This window comes from Littorina saxatilis, linkage group LG16 (genome assembly GCF_037325665.1).
Source record: "Littorina saxatilis isolate snail1 linkage group LG16, US_GU_Lsax_2.0, whole genome shotgun sequence".
Classification (NCBI taxonomy): Eukaryota; Metazoa; Mollusca; class Gastropoda; order Littorinimorpha; family Littorinidae; genus Littorina; species Littorina saxatilis.
The window spans coordinates 41474957-41493157 of NC_090260.1; the positions used below are offsets into that span (position 1 = coordinate 41474957).

The window sequence follows — 18201 nt, forward strand, 5'->3', positions numbered from 1 at the left end:
CCTAGACCTTTTTTTTGGCATTTGGAGAAAAAGAAAAAGAAAAAAAAATCAATTTTGTTCCTGTTTTTTTGCAAAATAATTTAAAAAGATGGTTATAAAAAAAAAATTAAGAAAAGCCGACCTACCGACCCTCTTTTTGTGTGCCTATGTTACTGTAAACAGACCAAAAGGTACATCAAAAACAACACACCAGGGATGCTACTCTCCCCTTAAAAATAGCCATGGGTCATAGGTGTGACGTTTGAATCTTTTAGCTAAATAAAACCATAGGCAATTGATCGGAAATATCAGGAAAAATCTTACAAGTTTATTATTTGTTTGCTTGGACCAATCCTCTTGCCGAAGTGTTTTACAGTAAAAATTGATTTTACGTCAAAAGTATCACAGGAATATCGAATGTTGAGGTAAGGCTGGGATAGCCAAGTTCAAGAATAACGGAAGGTGACTGTTGAATCTTTTTGAAAATGTATAAAAATATAGATGGTAGGCAATTCAAAATTAAAAAAAGGACTCTCGGAGCATGGACTTTTGAGTCAAAAATTAAAGAAGGCTCTATGAGCCGAAGTACATGTTTTGTCTCTTTTTTTTATTTTGAATTCCCTACGATCTATATTTTGATACAATTTTGGACCCTCTTTGTACGGAGAGAGTTGGCAATTGTTAATCACATTCTCTCATCTCATCGACTCTCCTTCGGCTCCTTGGTAACATGCGTTCCGTCTCTGCCAGGATTGGACACAGCAGCAGATAACCGGTAAATATGTAACAGGCATAAATGGCAAAATAGCTCGCCTCGCCTGATAATATATGAGACAACTGTTCTATTACAAAGTCTTTCTTGGGAGGCTTGGCTAATTTACTCGCTCATTTTACACGGGGTTCCATCGTTTTCTTTTCTAATCGGAAAACCTTGCTCCTCAGTTTGTTGACCTTCTGCCGAAGTTCCGCTTCACGAGGGGATGGGGAGGATGACGACTTTGATGCTTTACATCCTATGTCCTCCAGGATCGCCTGAATGTCATCTAAAAAAGAAAACACACACACGAAACACACATAAAATAACATAACCATAACAAGTTACAACCTGGAAGAAATTAAAACATGTGTAATTCAATCACAAAATGAAAATAAACAATAGCGTAGGAAGGCAGGCCAGAAATGAAGTGTATTAGCAACTATGGATTCGATGTGGAACAATGATGGAATTGACCTTGTTTGGTACTGAATGGGTGAGGCCATTAGAACTGTACCCACGGAATACGCGCTATATAAGCTTTATATTGATTGATTGATTGATTGATTAGGACAACAGTACCAGGTAAACTCCTCACACACCATGCCTCTTTCTTTCTTTCTTTATTTGGTGTTTAACGTCGTTTTCAACCACGAAGCTTATATCGCGACGGGGAAAGGGGGGGGGGGGGGAGATGGGAATAGAGCCACTTAATTGTTTCTTGTCAAACCATGCCTCTAACAGGATATGTTTCCCATCTTTACGTGTGGGAACTACAGGTACAATTTCATCCATCCATGCATCCGCCCTATACAGCTTCTTCTTCTTCTGCGTTCGTGGGCTGAAACTCCCACGTGCACTCATTTATTTGCACAAGTGGAATTTTATGTGTATGACCGTTTTTACCCCGCCATTTAGGCAGCCATACGCCGCTTTCGGAGGAAGCATGCGGGGTATTTTTGTGTTTCTAAAACCCACCGAACTCTGACATGGATTACAGGATCTTTTTCGTGCGTATTTGGTCTTGTGCTTGCGTGTACACATGAAGGGGGATAAGTCACTAGCAGGTCTGCACATAAGTTGACCTGGGAGATCGGAAACATCTCCACACTTAACCCACCAGGCGGCCGCGACCGGGATTCGAACCCTCGACCTTCCGAGTTAATAGACCGACGTCTTACCACCCCGCCCCAGCGCCCGTCACCCTATACAGCGATTATCAACTATGTAATGGATGGGTTTAAACATTTTTTGATGTCAGGGTGTTCTTCATGGTTAAAAATCTCTTACCTGGTTGAACAATTTGTGTATCAGGCGACAGGTCGGTGCTGGCTTCATTTGTAGCTACCCTTTGCGATGGTGGCTTCCTCCCACTAGCAACCTGCAAATTGCACAGCTCTTTAACTGACAAACTCACAACCAACACCCAGTCACAATGAAACATTTCTCCCAATTTCATGGCATTGGTCTTAGGCCACACACAAAAAGTGTATGTTTCTGGTAAGGCAAAACAAAAAATAATCTGTTTACGGTATCCGGACCGACCCTATTTTTTTCCCACCGGCCCTAGACTTTTTGGGGGCATTAAAAAATAAAATTAAAATATTCAGATGGCTAAAATACAAAACTAAAAAGCCGACCTACCGACGCTATTTTTGGGGGGCCTATGTTACCTTAAACAGACTTTTTTGTGACCTAACATGACTAAAGGTGGAGATTTTTTTTCTAACCTTTTTTTTTAAAACCATCTTTTAAACTATTTTGTTGAAAAACAGGAAAACAATTGATTTTCGAATACCCCTTTTATTTTTGAAAATGCAAAAAAAAAAAAATGTCTAGGGTCGTCGGGAAAACATAGGTAGGGTCAGGTGACCAGAAACATACAACTTTTTTGTTGTTGACGCCGACCCTATACCTTTTTTGCCATTTGGGGCTGTTTTTTTGCAAAATAAGTTCATCATATCATCATAATCAGGACGTCGATCCAAAATAAGTAACTTTTTTTTGTTGGCCTTATCATTTTTTTGCGCTAAATGCAAACAGGCATTATTTGATGGGAACAATGCTGTTGTTTTCAATTCTTACATCAGCCTCAAACTTGTCATTAATCAATCAATCAATCAATGACGCTTATATCGCGCATATTCCGTGGGTACAGTTCTAGGCGCTCTGCAGTGATGCCGTGTGAGATGGAATTTTATACGGCCAGTAGATTGCAGCCATTTCGGCGCATATTTACCTTTCACGGCCTATTATTCCAAGTCACACGGGTATAGGTAGACAATTATTAACTGTGCCTAAGCAATTTTGCCAGGAAAGACCCTTTTGTCAGTCGTGGGATCTTTAACGTGCACACCCAATGTAGTGTACACGGGGGTAGGGTTCGGACACCGAAGAGAGTCTGCACACAAAGTTGACTCTGAAATAAATTTCCGCCGAACCTGGGATCGAACTCACGCTGAGAGCGGCCAACTGAATACAAATCCAGCGCGCTACCAACTGAGCTATATCCCCGCATACTCAACCTGCATTTAATAGTGTGCTTCTTTGGTTTGCAAAAACCTAAAACCAATAAATAAATAACCTTCGGTGGTGGATTGGGCACTGCAAACAATGTCGGGACAGCATTCCACACAAGTGATCCTCTCTGCAGGATTGTTTTACTGGTTGGCCTCAAAGTGATCAATACAAAGCTTGAGACCTTGAACAGCAGCTGGCTGCAGCTTTTCAAAGTCCTCTCGCCTTGTGAATTGCATCCATATTCTGCACCTAGTTTGACAATAAAAACAACAATGTTATTGTTAAACTAAGCAAAAAGGAAAGACAAAGAAAGCTAAATCAGATCTTCAGTCTAAATCTAACGCTCTGCCTGAACGCAAAACGGATGAGTGATGTACCTTTGTACTGTAGTTTTCCCGTAAGCAAGGTTTGATAAAGGTTTCGGCAAATATGCCCACGGGTTTGTCATCAAGTGTAAACTGTTGTTTTGTACTGACTGCTGACTCACACTCACAGTCGTAAGTACTCGCTGACGCTGTAGTCTACTGAGTGAGTTGACTCGAGCCATTGCATTCTCATTCTGAAGAAGGTAAACCTGATGAAATAATCACTGCACAACCCACCTTTTTTCTTCTGTAGGGAACTTGTGGAAAGTTTTCCCGAAGCAGCTCTGTTTGTAACGGGCGTTCTTGCAACAAAAAGCCGAGCACAATTATTTACCACCACCTCGCACACGATCGGTACCTACGCGATCCGCCATTTTGTTTTCGCCGCCAGCATGTGACTAGGGACGATAACCCACAAACACTTTTTCGCATTTTCTTCGCAAGTTCCACGTCTTCCTTTTGTACAGTGTTTGCTAGCAGTCAGGGCCCGGCTTCGCCCGGGTGTTGGCATCGCCCGAATGCATTTGTAAGAGAGTAGACTGATATGAATAAAAAATTGTATATATTGTTGTTCATTGCTAAGTCTAGCTGTTACTACCACCAACATAATTTTGTTGTTAAAGAAATAACTTTCACAGGAGTTATCTCCCTTCCTTGGGAACATTCTAGATACTTGGGCAGTCAGGACCCGGCTTCGCCCGGTGTTTCTGATTTCCCAATCAGACATGCCTGCATAATCATAGTTACCTCCCTTCAAGGTATAACCAAGTAAGAGTTACCTTCCTTCGCTTCTACAACTTTCCGGAACTGTCCGGTCTTTTTTCTTCTTCTTACTTTCTTCCCGTCGTAGGAGCAATAGAGAGTCTCTAATATCACTGGCATTATGTGCTTGCTACATGTGAACACTATAGGCACTGAACTGGTCTTGCACTATATTAACAGCTATTGTGTTTTCAGCGTAGCAATAGGGCCCGATATTTAGACGAGACAAGTATAATGCCGACGAGTCGAAGGCGAGTCGCATTATACTTGTTCGAGTCTATGGTCCATGTCGTTGATTGCAGACGACGGTTCCCTTTCCGCATGAAGCCACGGAAATAGCCGAACATTGAAAAACCCACGGACATGTATTACGGAGAAAACTCGAGATAACCGGATGTTTAGCATTACGTCAATATGCTAGGAATCATAATATGACGTCATGACGTATCATGCTTGCCTACGTATATTGTATGTTCGAAAGTCTGACTTCTGTTGGGAATTCGCGTGGTGAAGACTGCGGTAAATCTGTAGATGATAAAAGAACAAGGATTGTCTCAGAAGAAACGACTAAATGTTTCAGACCGGTAACTTCATTTCAACATTGCACTAAACAATAGACCTTCTATGTTACAGGAGAGTTTGCTGATTTTGTGTTGAACATTGGAGAGATCGTCTGCTAGAATCATAGATAGGTCGCTTCAGTTTGCAGCTTCTGGAAATTGGCAAGGTGTGTTGCCTGTTAAAGAACTGGATTTTACACGTAATGTATGCCATGTACAGTAAACAACAACAAAAACACACACAAAGCAAATGGCATCGTCTGTCGACTAGTCACAGAAACAAACCTGGCGAGGTATGCGTGTACTTTATACACGTGGAAGAAACCGGAACCATGCGTCTTTGTTATTGACAATTATGCTTTTGAATATTGAGTAAAATGGCCGACTTCCGTAGCATTATGCTTTGATGATCGGAAGAGACCATCCAATCACAGCCCCCGAATTCCCCCAGGTGTTCATCAGAATAGCTATATAGGCTGTTCTTGAAGGGGAGATTCATAATGTGAGGAAGGAAACAATGAATCAAGAAACTAAAACCCAGGTGCACATCTGCGGCTCCTGGGGAGTGTGCAAGCACTTTATCTTGTTCCTGCCTCTATCCATCACTGAGGTATGGTGACCACAGACAGAGACACACACACACACACACACACACACACACTTACATCCAGTCAGGCCCGGCTTCGCCCGGGTGTTTCTGATCTCCCCTCTCTCTCAGAAACCTCTAGAATCTTATTCTAATGAGAATAAGAATAGATGAAAGTGTGAGCTCATACATTTGGATTAAAAGGCTGGGAGACAGTGTGAAAGCATCACCATCAACACACTCTGTTTGCGGAAAAATAACTTTGACTTGAGTTATCTCCCTTAGGAAAATTCGAAATACTTGAGAAGCAGGTCTAACATCGACTCTATATATTCTGTAAAGACTGATCAGGCGTGCCTGCATGAGAAGAGATACCTCCCTTCAATGTATAACAAAGTAAGAGTTACCTCCCTTTGCTTCTAGAAATTTCCTGAACTGTCCGGTTGATTTTTTCTTCTTCATTTCTTCTCCTCATAGGAGCGATAGAGGGTCTGTAATATCACTGGCATTATGTGCTTGCAACATGTGAACACCAGGCATTGAACTGGCCTTGCTGGAGGGGGGAGGGGGGAAGCAGGCGGCGGGGTTAGTGGGGTGGGGTGGGGGGGGGGGGCGGGGCGGGATGATAGCGGGTAGCCCTTGAGAATTACTCGGTATACTGGTTTGATGAGAGTTACCTCCCTTCCATGAGTGACAAAGCATGACTTACCTCCCTTGCACTATATAGCCTGTATTCATTAATGGGGAGGGTAATTATCCGAGGAATTAAGGAAACAATGTCTGGAGAAACTAAAACCCAGGTGCACATCTGTGGGTCCAGGGCAGTGTGCATGCAAAATATATTGTGTTTATCTTTTGCCATCTCTGAGGTATGGCGACCACAGACAGACACACTTACATCCATTTTTATATACTAGCAGTTAAGCCCGGCTTCGCCCGGGAGTAAGCGGAGCCCTGTAGCAATTTAAGACGCTCGCTATCCCATTATCATTAGCTTTACCTCCTTTGTTTGGATACAAAAAAAGAGTTATCTCCCTTACCTTCTAGAAATTTCCGGAACTGTCCAGTTAATTTTTCTTTCTTCATTTCTTCCCCTCATAGGAGCAATAGCGAGTCTCTAATATCACTGGCATGATGTGCTTGCTACAGGTGAACAGTAGGCACTGAACTGGTCTTGCACCATATAGGCTGTATTCAATAAATGGGAGGTCCATAATCTGAGAAAGGAAACAATGAATCAAGAAACTAAAACCCAGGTGCACATCTGCGGCACCTAGGGAGTGTACGTGCACACTATCTTGTTCCTGCCTCTTGCCATCTCAGAGGTATGGCGACCACAGACAAAAAAGAGTTATCTCCCTTACCTTCTAGAAATTTCCGGAACTGTCCAGTTAATTTTTCGTTCTTTATTTCTTCCCCTCATAGGAGCAATAGCGAGTCTCTAATATCACTGGCATGATGTGCTTGCTACAGGTGAACAGTAGGCACTGAACTGGTCTTGCACCATATAGGCTGTATTCAATAAATGGGAGGTCCATAATCTGAGAAAGGAAACAATGAATCAAGAAACTAAAACCCAGGTGCACATCTGCGGCACCTAGGGAGTGTACGTGCACACTATCTTGTTCCTGCCTCTTGCCATCTCAGAGGTATGGCGACCACAGACAAAAAAGAGTTATCTCCCTTACCTTCTAGAAATTTCCGGAACTGTCCAGTTAATTTTTCATTCTTCATTTCTTCCCCTCATAGGAGCAACAGCGAGTCTCTAATATCACTGGCATGATGTGCTTGCTACAGGTGAACAGTAGGCACTGAACTGGTCTTGCACCATATAGGCTGTATTCAATACAATACAATACAATACAATACAATACAATAACTTTATTAATCTCTAAAAGAGAAATTACATTGCTGAGCGTTTGTGTCCGTAATAATAACATACATAAAACATTCAAAATAAACATTTGTTCTTTGTCCTGAGAAAATATAGTACATTGGTTATCACATAATAGATATTAAAAATAAATTAACATGCATTCACCATCAACAATGCACAAAAGAAAGTCAGCACCTTGCCGGTTATCACATATTGTCTAAGAGAGTAGAATGCAAAACAAAAACTGAAACAATACAGAACACTGACCCCGTGCATCAGAGCGACAACACCAGCATCTACCGCCCCACCTGAGAATTGAAGATGTGAATTGCAGATGGAATGAACGAATTTCTGTAGCGTGTGGATCTTGCGGTTGGTTGTCTGAATCTGTTGCTCCTGTCTGTCCGTCTACTGTCAAATTCCGGTCTGAGTGGGTGCGAGTCGTCAGCCAAAATCTTCTGTACCTTGTCAGTCAGTCGTCGTTCATGTGTTGATGTGAAATTGTCCTGCTTCCTCCCAACCACCCCACTTGCTTTCCTGATGAATTTATCTAATCTATCCCTGTCTTGCTTGTTGATGTTGCCACCCCAACACACGGAGCCAAAGTACAACACACTATTGCACGTTGAAGTGTAAAACATCTGAAGGATTTCTTGTCTGATGTTAAAAGACCTGAGTTTTCTCAAAAAGTACAGGCGAGAGTGGAGTTTCTTCACAAGGGCATCAGAGTTTGGTTTCCATGTCAACTTATTGTCTATAATCACCCCCAAATACTTATACTGCTCTACCTTCTCTACGACCTCCCCCTTGATCACTATCTCCCTGTGTACATGTTCCCCCCTCCTGTTGTCCATTATCATTTCCTTTGTCTTCCCCACATTAAGCTCTAAATAGTTGTTTTCACACCACCCCACAAACCTATCTACCTCCTGCCTGTAGTCAGAGTCGTCGTCAACAGTCAGCAGTCCGGTCAGTCCAGTGTCGTCAGCAAACTTGGTTATGGGGCAGGAGTCACTAGAACTTCTGAAATCTGCTGTGTAAAGAGAAAAAAGAAAAGGTGAGAGTACTGTGCCTTGTGGTGCCCCTGTGTTTGTGCAGATTGTGTCTGAAACGGATTGCCCCCCCACCCTAACATACTGTGGCCTGTTTGTCAGGTAGTCCATAACCCAGAGGATGGTGGCTGCTGGGACATTCATGCTAAAAAGCTTCTCCGCCATTAAATGAGGCTGTATAGTATTAAAAGCGCTGGAAAAATCAAAGAACATCAAGCGAATATAAGAGCCAGGCTTTTCTAAATGAGAGTAGATCTTGTTTAAAACATTCAACACAGCATCATCAACACTCCTGTTTTTCCTGTATGCAAACTGACATGGATCAATAAAATCTTTCACACAATCACTCAGTTTGAACAAAACAACTCTCTCAAAGACTTTCATACAAACAGAAGTAAGTGCCACAGGTCTCAGGTCATTCATGGTTATCACAGTCTTGGGAGGTCCATAATCTGAGAAAGGAAACAATGAATCAAGAAACTAAAACCCAGGTGCACATCTGCGGCACCTAGGGAGTGTACGTGCACACTATCTTGTTCCTGCCTCTTGCCATCTCAGAGGTATGGCGACCACAGACAGACAGACACTCTCTTTTATTATATGTATAGATAGTACTAGCATTCAGGGCCCGGCTTCGCCCGGGGTGGCCTCAAAAGCATTGAAAGGCATGTGCTGCCCACTGAGAGTGTCACAATATATATTCAATTCCTACTTACATGGTATTTATGGAATGAGTTAATGACCAGCAGGTTCAACTGATCATGCTACACCCTTAGATGCGGTGTGTTGGTATGATGAGTTACCTCCTGTCCATGGATATCAAAGCAAAAGTTACCTCCCTTAGCTTCTGTCCAGTTAATTTTCTTTCTTCATTTCTTCCCCTTATAGGAGCCATACAGAGTCTCTAATATGCCTGGCATAGTGTGCTTGCTGCAGGTGAAGACCAGGCACTGAACTGGTCTTGCACCATATAGGCTGTATTCAATAAAGGGGAGGTCCATAATCTGAGAAAGGAAACAATGAATCAAGAAACTAAAACTCAGGTGCACATCTGTGGATCCTGGGGAGTGTGCATGCATGCTATCTTTTTCCTACCTCTTGCCATCTCTGAGGTATGGCGACCACAGACAGACAGACACACACACACACTTACATCTTGTTTTATATATATAGTAGATAGATAGATGACCAGAGTTCAGAATCAGACAGGTAGAGAGAAAAGTTCATGCATCCACTCCATGCATGCAGCAACAACAAAAGTAAATTGTCTTTAGAGTGATGACAGCTTCGATAGGATTTTAATGCAGTTGTTACAGAACAAACTTGGCAAAATGCGGGTACAAAGGCGGCAATAGGCATGGCTTTTTTTTTTTAAACATAATCCCCTAAGTTGAAGGAGCCAAATCCGCGATTGGACCGGAGGTTATTTCGAACTTTTCCTAATTGTTCGATTCATTTACCCCTTTCTCAGCCTCTTTTTAGCGAAGACTTTCTGGCCATTTTTTTACTCAGGCCCTGCGTGTATACGGCTGCTGAAGGAGATTATACCCGTTCAGAATGTTTTGCTTTTCTAGTCGTAAGCCAGCTACGCGTAGAACCAAGTTACCATTCGCAGATAGAGAAACGGTGAACTAGGGGACCCAGTATCCCTTCAAACCTCCGCCTTGAACGGATTTGGCGTATCCCAGATTTAATTATTTGTCTATTTTACAGTTTTTGGGAGATGTTGGTAGGGCCGTGGCTGTAGGGGCAGCGGTCAGTCTCGTGGGGAAGAGGGACGCAGACTGCAGACCGGACCTGACCCAAGAGGAGAGCAACGCTGTTGTCCAGCAACTGGAGCAGTCGTGTCCAGGCCTGGGACTTGACCCTTCTCTGGGTCTCGACAGGGCGTACGTCGAGGCTACCTTTGCTACGAGTGATGGTAAGTGTACACTGAACAATGTCATACGCTCAATTGTGTGAACTTGCGAATATCCTGCAGCAACTCTGACAATTAAACTCTCCAGTACGAGAGAAAGAAAAAAACATCAACATAGATCCCGCTACGGATACAAAATTCAATCAACAAGGGACATAATCGCGCTTAATAAGAACACTATGAAGGTGCAAATATACTGCAGCAACTCTGACAAACTCTCCAATACGAGAGAAAGAGTAAACATCAACATAAACTTGGCCACAAATTTATTGCAACATAAATTATTTCAAACCCAAATTAAAGCATTAATTCCCGTGTCATTTCAAACTTTATATGCCAGTTAAGGGCTAGGCCGTTCACTTATCCTTCAGGATCACCTTTTGGATTAAATATTTCTTTTACAGGGATAACGTGACCGCCGCTCAAGTAAGGGTACCCTCAAAATCGACCAGACAAAAACGGAAGGGACGAATGAAAAATCGACAACAACAAAAAAATCACAATAGGCAAAACTTTGCAACTTTGACATACGAGAAGAAAGTCAAACCAATTATCTCCCCTGAACAGATTGTTAGGTTTTGCTACCTTGCGTATTTCGCGTGCTATGCTATTCCCACAGATGCAGGTGTCGATCGCAAGAGCGGTCAAAAACGGGACGTTTTGCGTCCATTTCTATGGGTATCATGTCAAAAAGCGCTACATTTTAGCAATGCCATGGTGGATTGCTTTGAAACTTTCAACATTCAGCAACTCTGACAAACTCAGCAATACGAAAGAAATAAAACAAACATCAACATAGATCTCGCTACGCATACAACTTTCTATCAGAAAGGGACCTAATCGCGTTTAATAAGAACACTAAGCGAGGACCCAAGTCGCCGTTTCACTCTATTGTGACTGGCCCGGTGTAACACGAGAAAATTACTCCCACGAGATTTTTACTCCGGAGAAAACATTTCGAACGAAAAAGTTACTCCCTTTACGAAACAAGAGGCGAAGCCTTCAAGGCTCCCGTAAGAAATCGACAAACAGTAACACAAACTCAATCACTCCGTCACACATACACGCACACAGTAAGCATAGACACAGTGCAAGAGTGGGAGACGCTAGATCTAGATCTGACTGACAGCAGAAGTACTATTCAGGGAAGGATGGAACAGGAACACTGAGACCAAGGTCACCATGAGAGCTCCGGGCATGAAGGGCCACAAGAGCAAGGACATTTTATAATTTTGGATGATTAATGAGATGAGGATGATTATAATGATGATGCTATGGATTTCCAATTTGGTTTGAGACTACGTGACAGGGCAGCACTCTACGCTTACTGTCATAATATATCCTGGTGTCAACCAGGCCCGAGAACTGCCGCACCTGCAGTGTTGGTCAGGTAAGCAGAACCTGAGCACCCTCAAAGTCGCATTCGTTAAGTGAATGACAATCGGCTGTGTGATTCCAGCCTTCCCATAGGAACCATAGCACTTCCACTCTGGGTAGGAGCCGACCGTAGCCCGAAAAACCCACATGACCCTGATGGGATTCGAACCCACGACCTCCCGGCCCGCAGCCCGATGCGCTAACCACTGCGCTACGGGGGCCGGTTCAGCCAGTCTTTCTTACAAACAGACACACACATACACACACACACACACACACGCGCATGCATGCACGCACACACACACAAGCTCACACACACACCGCGCGAGAGAGAAAGACTACAGGGAGGCATGACGTCATGATGCATTAATTGACGTCAAACACTTTTGACCGTGACGTAATCTGTATCCATAGTCTTGGATAACCACACACACATAGACTCGGAAATGTTAAAGTTTCTACCACAGACATACATACATACATACATACATACATACATACGCACGCACGCACGCACGCACGCACAGACAGACAAAAGTTAGCATCGCATAGGCTACACTTCGTGAGCCAAAAAGCACTCTCCCATTACACGAGAAAATTACTCCCCAAGACAGGTGAGTTCCGAGTAAACATTTCGTACACAAATGTTACTCCCCTGACGAATAAATAACGAATAAATTACTTCACCCCAACACAAGCAATTTAACATCCCATGCCAGGTGTACGAAATTTTTACTCCCTTGTCCCCTGTTAGTCTTGGTGGTGGAAGGGGTGGAAGGAGGGTAGCGCGACATTCGTGTGCGCGAGATCACTAGTTTGGCATTATCCCTTCGCCCGCATCCCATTTTTGCGTACGAGATTTTTACTGGAAGTAAAAAACATGGGGAAAAAAATGTCGTTGAGGGAGTAATTTTTTCGTGCCTTGGGGAGTTCTTTCCTCGTACGAAAAGTGTACTCGGAGTAAGAATTTCGTACGAAATATGTACTCCGGAGTAAATTGTTCGTGGAGTAAAACTTTCGTGTAACACCGGGTACCACATGGGCGGAGGCGAACGAAGTGAAAGTGGGTGCCACAAGAGTGGGTGGGACAAGAGTGGGTGCCACAAGAGTGGGTGGGATCGAGCTAGCCGCGGGATCGGATTGGTTGAAATTGAGATTTGTTGTGATTTGAGCCAATCAAACCCCGTGGCGTGTTCCCGTCCAGTTGGGTGGCACCCAGTTTAACTTCGTGCACCCCCCCCCCCCCCCCCCAAGCCCAGGAGACAGGGTCCGAATTGTGATATTTGTTTCATTTTCTTCAGCAAACAATGACGGTGCCTTGACTGAAGATGAGCTCGGTGACTTTTTGATGGTCATCGGTATGTATTCCTTCCCTCTGATGTCTGGGTTGTTAATCGGTGGCTGGGTTGTTAATCGGTGGCTGGGTTGTTAATCGGTGGCTGGGTTGTTTATCGGTGGCTGGCTTGGATGAAAACGTCCATGTTGGGTTGTGTAGGCGGGTTGGTGGGTTGTTTGGTTGGTGGGTTGTTTGGTTGGTGGGTTGTTTGGTTGGTGGGTTGTTTGGTCCGCAGTTGTTTGCTTGGTGGGTTGTTTGCTTAGTGGGTTGTTTGGTTGGTGGGTTGTTTGGTTGGTAGATGTTTGGTTGGTGAATTGTTTGGTTGGTGGGTTGATTGGGTTTGTTTGTTTGCCGATTGGTCACGATTGACTGATTTGTTGATTTTGTCAATCTGCCATTTCTCTCTCTCGATGATAAAGATTTTGTCTTGTCTTGCCTTTTCTTGTCTTGTCTTGTCTCTCTCTCTCTCTCTCTCTCTCTCTCTCTCTCTCTCTCTCTCTCTCTCTCTCTCTCTCTCTCTCTCTCTCTCTCTCTCTCTCTGTCTCTTTGTCTCTGTCTATGTGTCTCTGTTTCTCTGTCTGTCTGTCTCTCTGTCTCTGTCTCTGTCTCTCTTTCTCTCTCTCTCTCTGTCTCTCTCTGTCTCTCTCTCTCTCTATCTGTCTCTCTCTGTCTCTGTCTCTGTCTCTCTCTCTCTCTCTCTCTCTCTCTCTCTCTCTCTCTCTCTCTCTCTCTCTCTCTCTCTCTCTCTCTCTCTCTCTGTTTGCTGTTTTGCACGTTTGTTCTGCTTGTTTATCATGTATTAGAATGTTGTCTGACATGTAAGGACTGGTTGTAAGAAATGACGTAGCCGTAAACCTCTATTCTTGAAAAATAAAGTTCCAACATCATCATCATCATCATCATCATCATCATCATCATCATCATCATTTCTTTCTCTCTCATGACGATTTCCACGATCACAGTCCTCTTGTAGTTGCGAAATACACTTGCTCTGTTCACGTAATGCACTTTCACCCCCCCCCCCCACCCACCCACCCACCCCCCATTAGTTCATTTATTGCTTTTGTTCTGGATATGTCCTACGACGCCTACAATGCTGGGTTACTTTCTGTTCACATTTCAGAAGCCTTACACGAGTGTGAAGACTACGAACGGCAGAAAACGGAGTAGATTGAAGCTGATGCAGAGAGTACAGAGTTCCTTCCCTTCTTTTGGAAAGATATCTCTCCTGGCGAACCACCCTCGCTTGGTGTCGATTCTATTTGCTGCTAAGGAGCATGCGAGGTTCTGAATAAACTCAACTTTGAAGAACACAAAAAAGCTTTGCGATGGAGTGACTGATTAGCTGTTGTATTTACCTGTGTGTCCGAGAGAGAGAGAAAGAGGGAGAAAGAGAGAGAGAGGGGGGAGGGGGAGAGAGAGAAAGACGCTTTAATGGTTTACTGCTTTTTTTTAACAATACCTATTGACAAACAAAAGCAACAAAAATTAAAAACAAAAACCGAAACAACAATATAAAAAGTAACACACAGACACACACACACACACACATACAAACACACACACACACACACACACACACACACACAGACACACACACACACACACACACACACACACACACACACACTTACACACACACACACACACACACACACACACACACACACACACACACACACACACTTACACACACACACACACACACACACACACACACACACACACACACACACACACACACACACACACACACAGACACACACACACCACACACACACACACACACACACACACACACACACACACAATGATCTCGTATACCTTCGTAACATGATATATGGATGATCGCATGTACAATCCCCGGCGAAAGAAACGAAACTCATTCGCGCCCACTGTTGCGAGTGATTTTTCGTCATTTTCAAATTGTCGTAAAATATGAACCAGATAAGGTAAATCAAAAAGAAAAACAGATTCGTAGAGGATATTTTACTGGCTCTACGACAAGTGCATAGTATTTAATCGTTTTTATTTTGTACTTGTTCATAAATTGTGTTATACAGATTAGGGGTCAAGCGAGTCGTGATTGCAAGCAAACGTGTCTCTTTAACATGCTACAAAAATCGTAGAAATGCATGTTTTTTAACAAGGTAAAGACATTTTTGGAAGAAATTCATTTCTCGACAACACCATGTAATTATAATTATTCGCCAAAGCGTTTAAGACTACACAAAAAATGAGCAAAGATCACTTTGACAGTGTTAAAAAGGGTTGTTTGGCACAAGCTCATTCGCACGGAATCGACGTGATGATTTCTTTAAAAAAAAAAAAAGTGCTATTTGTGGCCAAGTTGCTGGTCTACGTGATCAGGCTATAACGAGAAACAAAAAAGTGCGTTTTTAATTTTTTTTAATATTTTTTAACATCGATTGATTTGCGATAGTGATTCGTATGAAAGTACTATGAAGCCAAACGCATACGTCCCCCCTCCCTTAACACATATGTACACACACATGCACACACATACACACACACACGCATATACATACACACACACAGACACACATATCCATACATACAGATAAACAAACAGACAGACACACGAACAAGGTCGCGATGTGCAGGAGCGCTACGAAGTGCTAAAATGGACGCCAACTGTCACTTTGATGATCGCTGTCTCAAACAGTTTGTCTGTCACTATTTCTCCAAAGTTATATTTCTCACATTTAAAACAACGGACACAGAGACAAAGACACACGCACACAGTAACACTCATGCAAGCTCGCACACACATACACGGACCGTGAGACGCGTGGACACACATGCACACGCCGGCCCGCCCGCCTGAAGGCACAACCACAACTTACACACACGTAGGCACACGCGCACACACACACACACACACACACATATACACACACACTCACGCGCACGCGTGCATGAGTGTTTGTGTGTGCGTGTGTCTCGTCTCTGTGTCCGTTGTTTTAACTGTGAGAAATATAACTTTGGAGAAATAGCAAACTGTCTAATTTAGGTGGTAGATGGCCAGAACTGCATTTTAAGGCCGTTACGGAACGCTGTGTCTGAGTAACTGACATCTTCCTTAAATAACGGTTATGTTATTTGGCGGTTTGCTTGGTACGGATTTTCAAGAATTCCAAAAAGCTCAAAATTTAGTGACGTCACTCGGTCACAAACTATTCGGTGTGCGAGGAGGCTTAGTTTGCACCCGAAAACCCACCTCATATGTTGTTTAAAGCCACATCAATATCAGCAAGTGTAGGGATGGTGTCCCGCGTGACGTCATCATGCCTTTCTAGGAAGGTTTCTCTGGCTTTGACTTAACACTTGAGGACGAGGACGTCAAGAATGATCATGCAGGCATTGTTTTGTTCTACTGTCATGAAGTGGATTGTAGTGTGAATAAAGTGTTATTTTTCTGTATACGTGTTCTGCCCTATTTTATTACACTGACTTCAATTTTCACACTAAAACACTCCAACACAGAATTTTGGGAGGATGCAGACTTATTATTTCCTCACACAAAATATAACACAATTCTTCACCTAAAGAAAACAACATCAATACCAAACAACTTCTCGTCCACACCGTTCTTACAATCTCTCTACACTCACTCCACACACGGGATTAATGATATAAAGAAATTATTTCAATAATTAATTACTGCACAAGGTAAAGTGTTGACAGACACTCACGAGTTCGTAACACGGCTCACTATATGTCGTCATTTACACCTCCTTGTGCCGCTGAAACCACGTAGACGATGAATTCCCAGAAACTCTCCTTTTAGATGCCAGCATGCACCCTTCACATTTCTCCCCGAGAAACACTTTCACCTTTCACGTTTCTCCCCGAGAAACACTTTCGCCATTAACGAAAAGAACCGTCGTCTCTACGACCGGTGATGATGGAGACTCCTCCGTCCAGCCATCTGCGCCGATGTGGTCTCTCTCTCCACCATCGTCACGCCTCTTCCGTGTGAGGTCCGTCCCTCGCTCACGCTCATGACCCTCGTCATGGAAACTCCTAAAGAATTAACCCAAGTCTTAATACAACATTCTCTTAAACCATCTCCTCTTCCTAAACTAAAGTCATGTAACATCTCTCTCGTTCATTCTACATTCACATTCCGTCCACAGTCAATATCCAAACTATACTTCATCCATGAATCACTTAATCCACCACTGACACTACCACACATAGTATCACTGTCTTAAACATAACATAAATGCGTAACAGCAATTATGTTCAAGAATTTACCAACAAAAACCATAACACAATCACAACAAGAATTCTCTCAAAACTTCACACTAGAATTTAGTGCACTTTGTATACACTTTCATTACATTCCAGCTATGTATTCAAGCTTCAATAATATACAACATAGTAAATCATTTACCTTAAGAGACCCGTCTCTTGAAAGAGTGTTTGTCCCCGACAAACCTGACAACCGCTATACACACCTTGCTCGGTCGAGCATATACAACGTTGTAACGTTATTAAACCAAAACCAGCTACATTTCTCAAACACAACTCATGTCAAACCAGAGTTTTCTCGTGCAACACACGAAACCCGTGATATCGCTTCAAACGTGTCCTAGCATATCCCAATTCAATCTTTAGGGAGGTTAAAATCACGACGTGCTTCACATCACAACTCTCCTACTCACATCTTTGTGACATCTACATCAGCTAGACCAACGACCTCGTCATGGACGAGTGAGCAGGCCGATAGGAGAAGAGCTCCTAATATGGACCACTTCTTGTTTCATGCCGACAACTAGCTTGTTTTCTGGCGAAGAAGTTTTATGTTGTGCTTGGTAGTTGTTCTCTCTTCAGTAAATGTTTAGGCCTTATTAAAGCGAACTAGCTGTGATAGGCATTCGGCAAAAATTAAACACAGAATAATTCACAACCGGTCCATATTGGGAACCTGCATGAGCGCCTAATATGGACCAATCAAGAAGCCAAGACGGATCATTGCAAAAAGCCCACTACACTTCAACATAACGTGATACAACTTGGTGTGCATTGCGTTGCCTTGTGTTGCCTTGTGATGTTTTGTGTTGCTTTGTGATGTTTTACACTGCCTTGT

General features: G+C 43.1%; 1 protein-coding gene and 1 long non-coding RNA gene across 2 annotated transcripts in view; one reads left to right on the forward strand and one right to left on the reverse strand.

Moving 5' to 3' along the window:
• The window catches only part of LOC138951075 (uncharacterized), a 4289-nt gene extending 193 nt beyond the window's left edge, over window positions 1-4096 (reverse strand). The window contains exons 1-3 of the long non-coding RNA XR_011450977.1: window positions 3318-4096; window positions 2024-2114; window positions 1-1022 (exon numbers count right to left, since the gene is read on the reverse strand). The exon at window positions 1-1022 is cut by the window's left edge and continues 193 nt beyond it. This is a non-coding gene — a long non-coding RNA (uncharacterized lncRNA). The remainder of the gene's footprint in view (window positions 1023-2023; window positions 2115-3317) is intronic.
• Window positions 1-14405, forward strand: part of LOC138951076 (uncharacterized) — a 26560-nt gene extending 12155 nt beyond the window's left edge. Inside the window, exons 3-5 of the mRNA XM_070322740.1 lie at window positions 10168-10375; window positions 13051-13107; window positions 14209-14405. Of these exons, the coding sequence (XP_070178841.1) occupies window positions 10168-10375; window positions 13051-13107; window positions 14209-14255 (312 nt within the window). The 3' untranslated portion in view covers window positions 14256-14405. The remainder of the gene's footprint in view (window positions 1-10167; window positions 10376-13050; window positions 13108-14208) is intronic.
• The last annotated feature ends 3796 nt before the right edge of the window (window positions 14406-18201 follow it).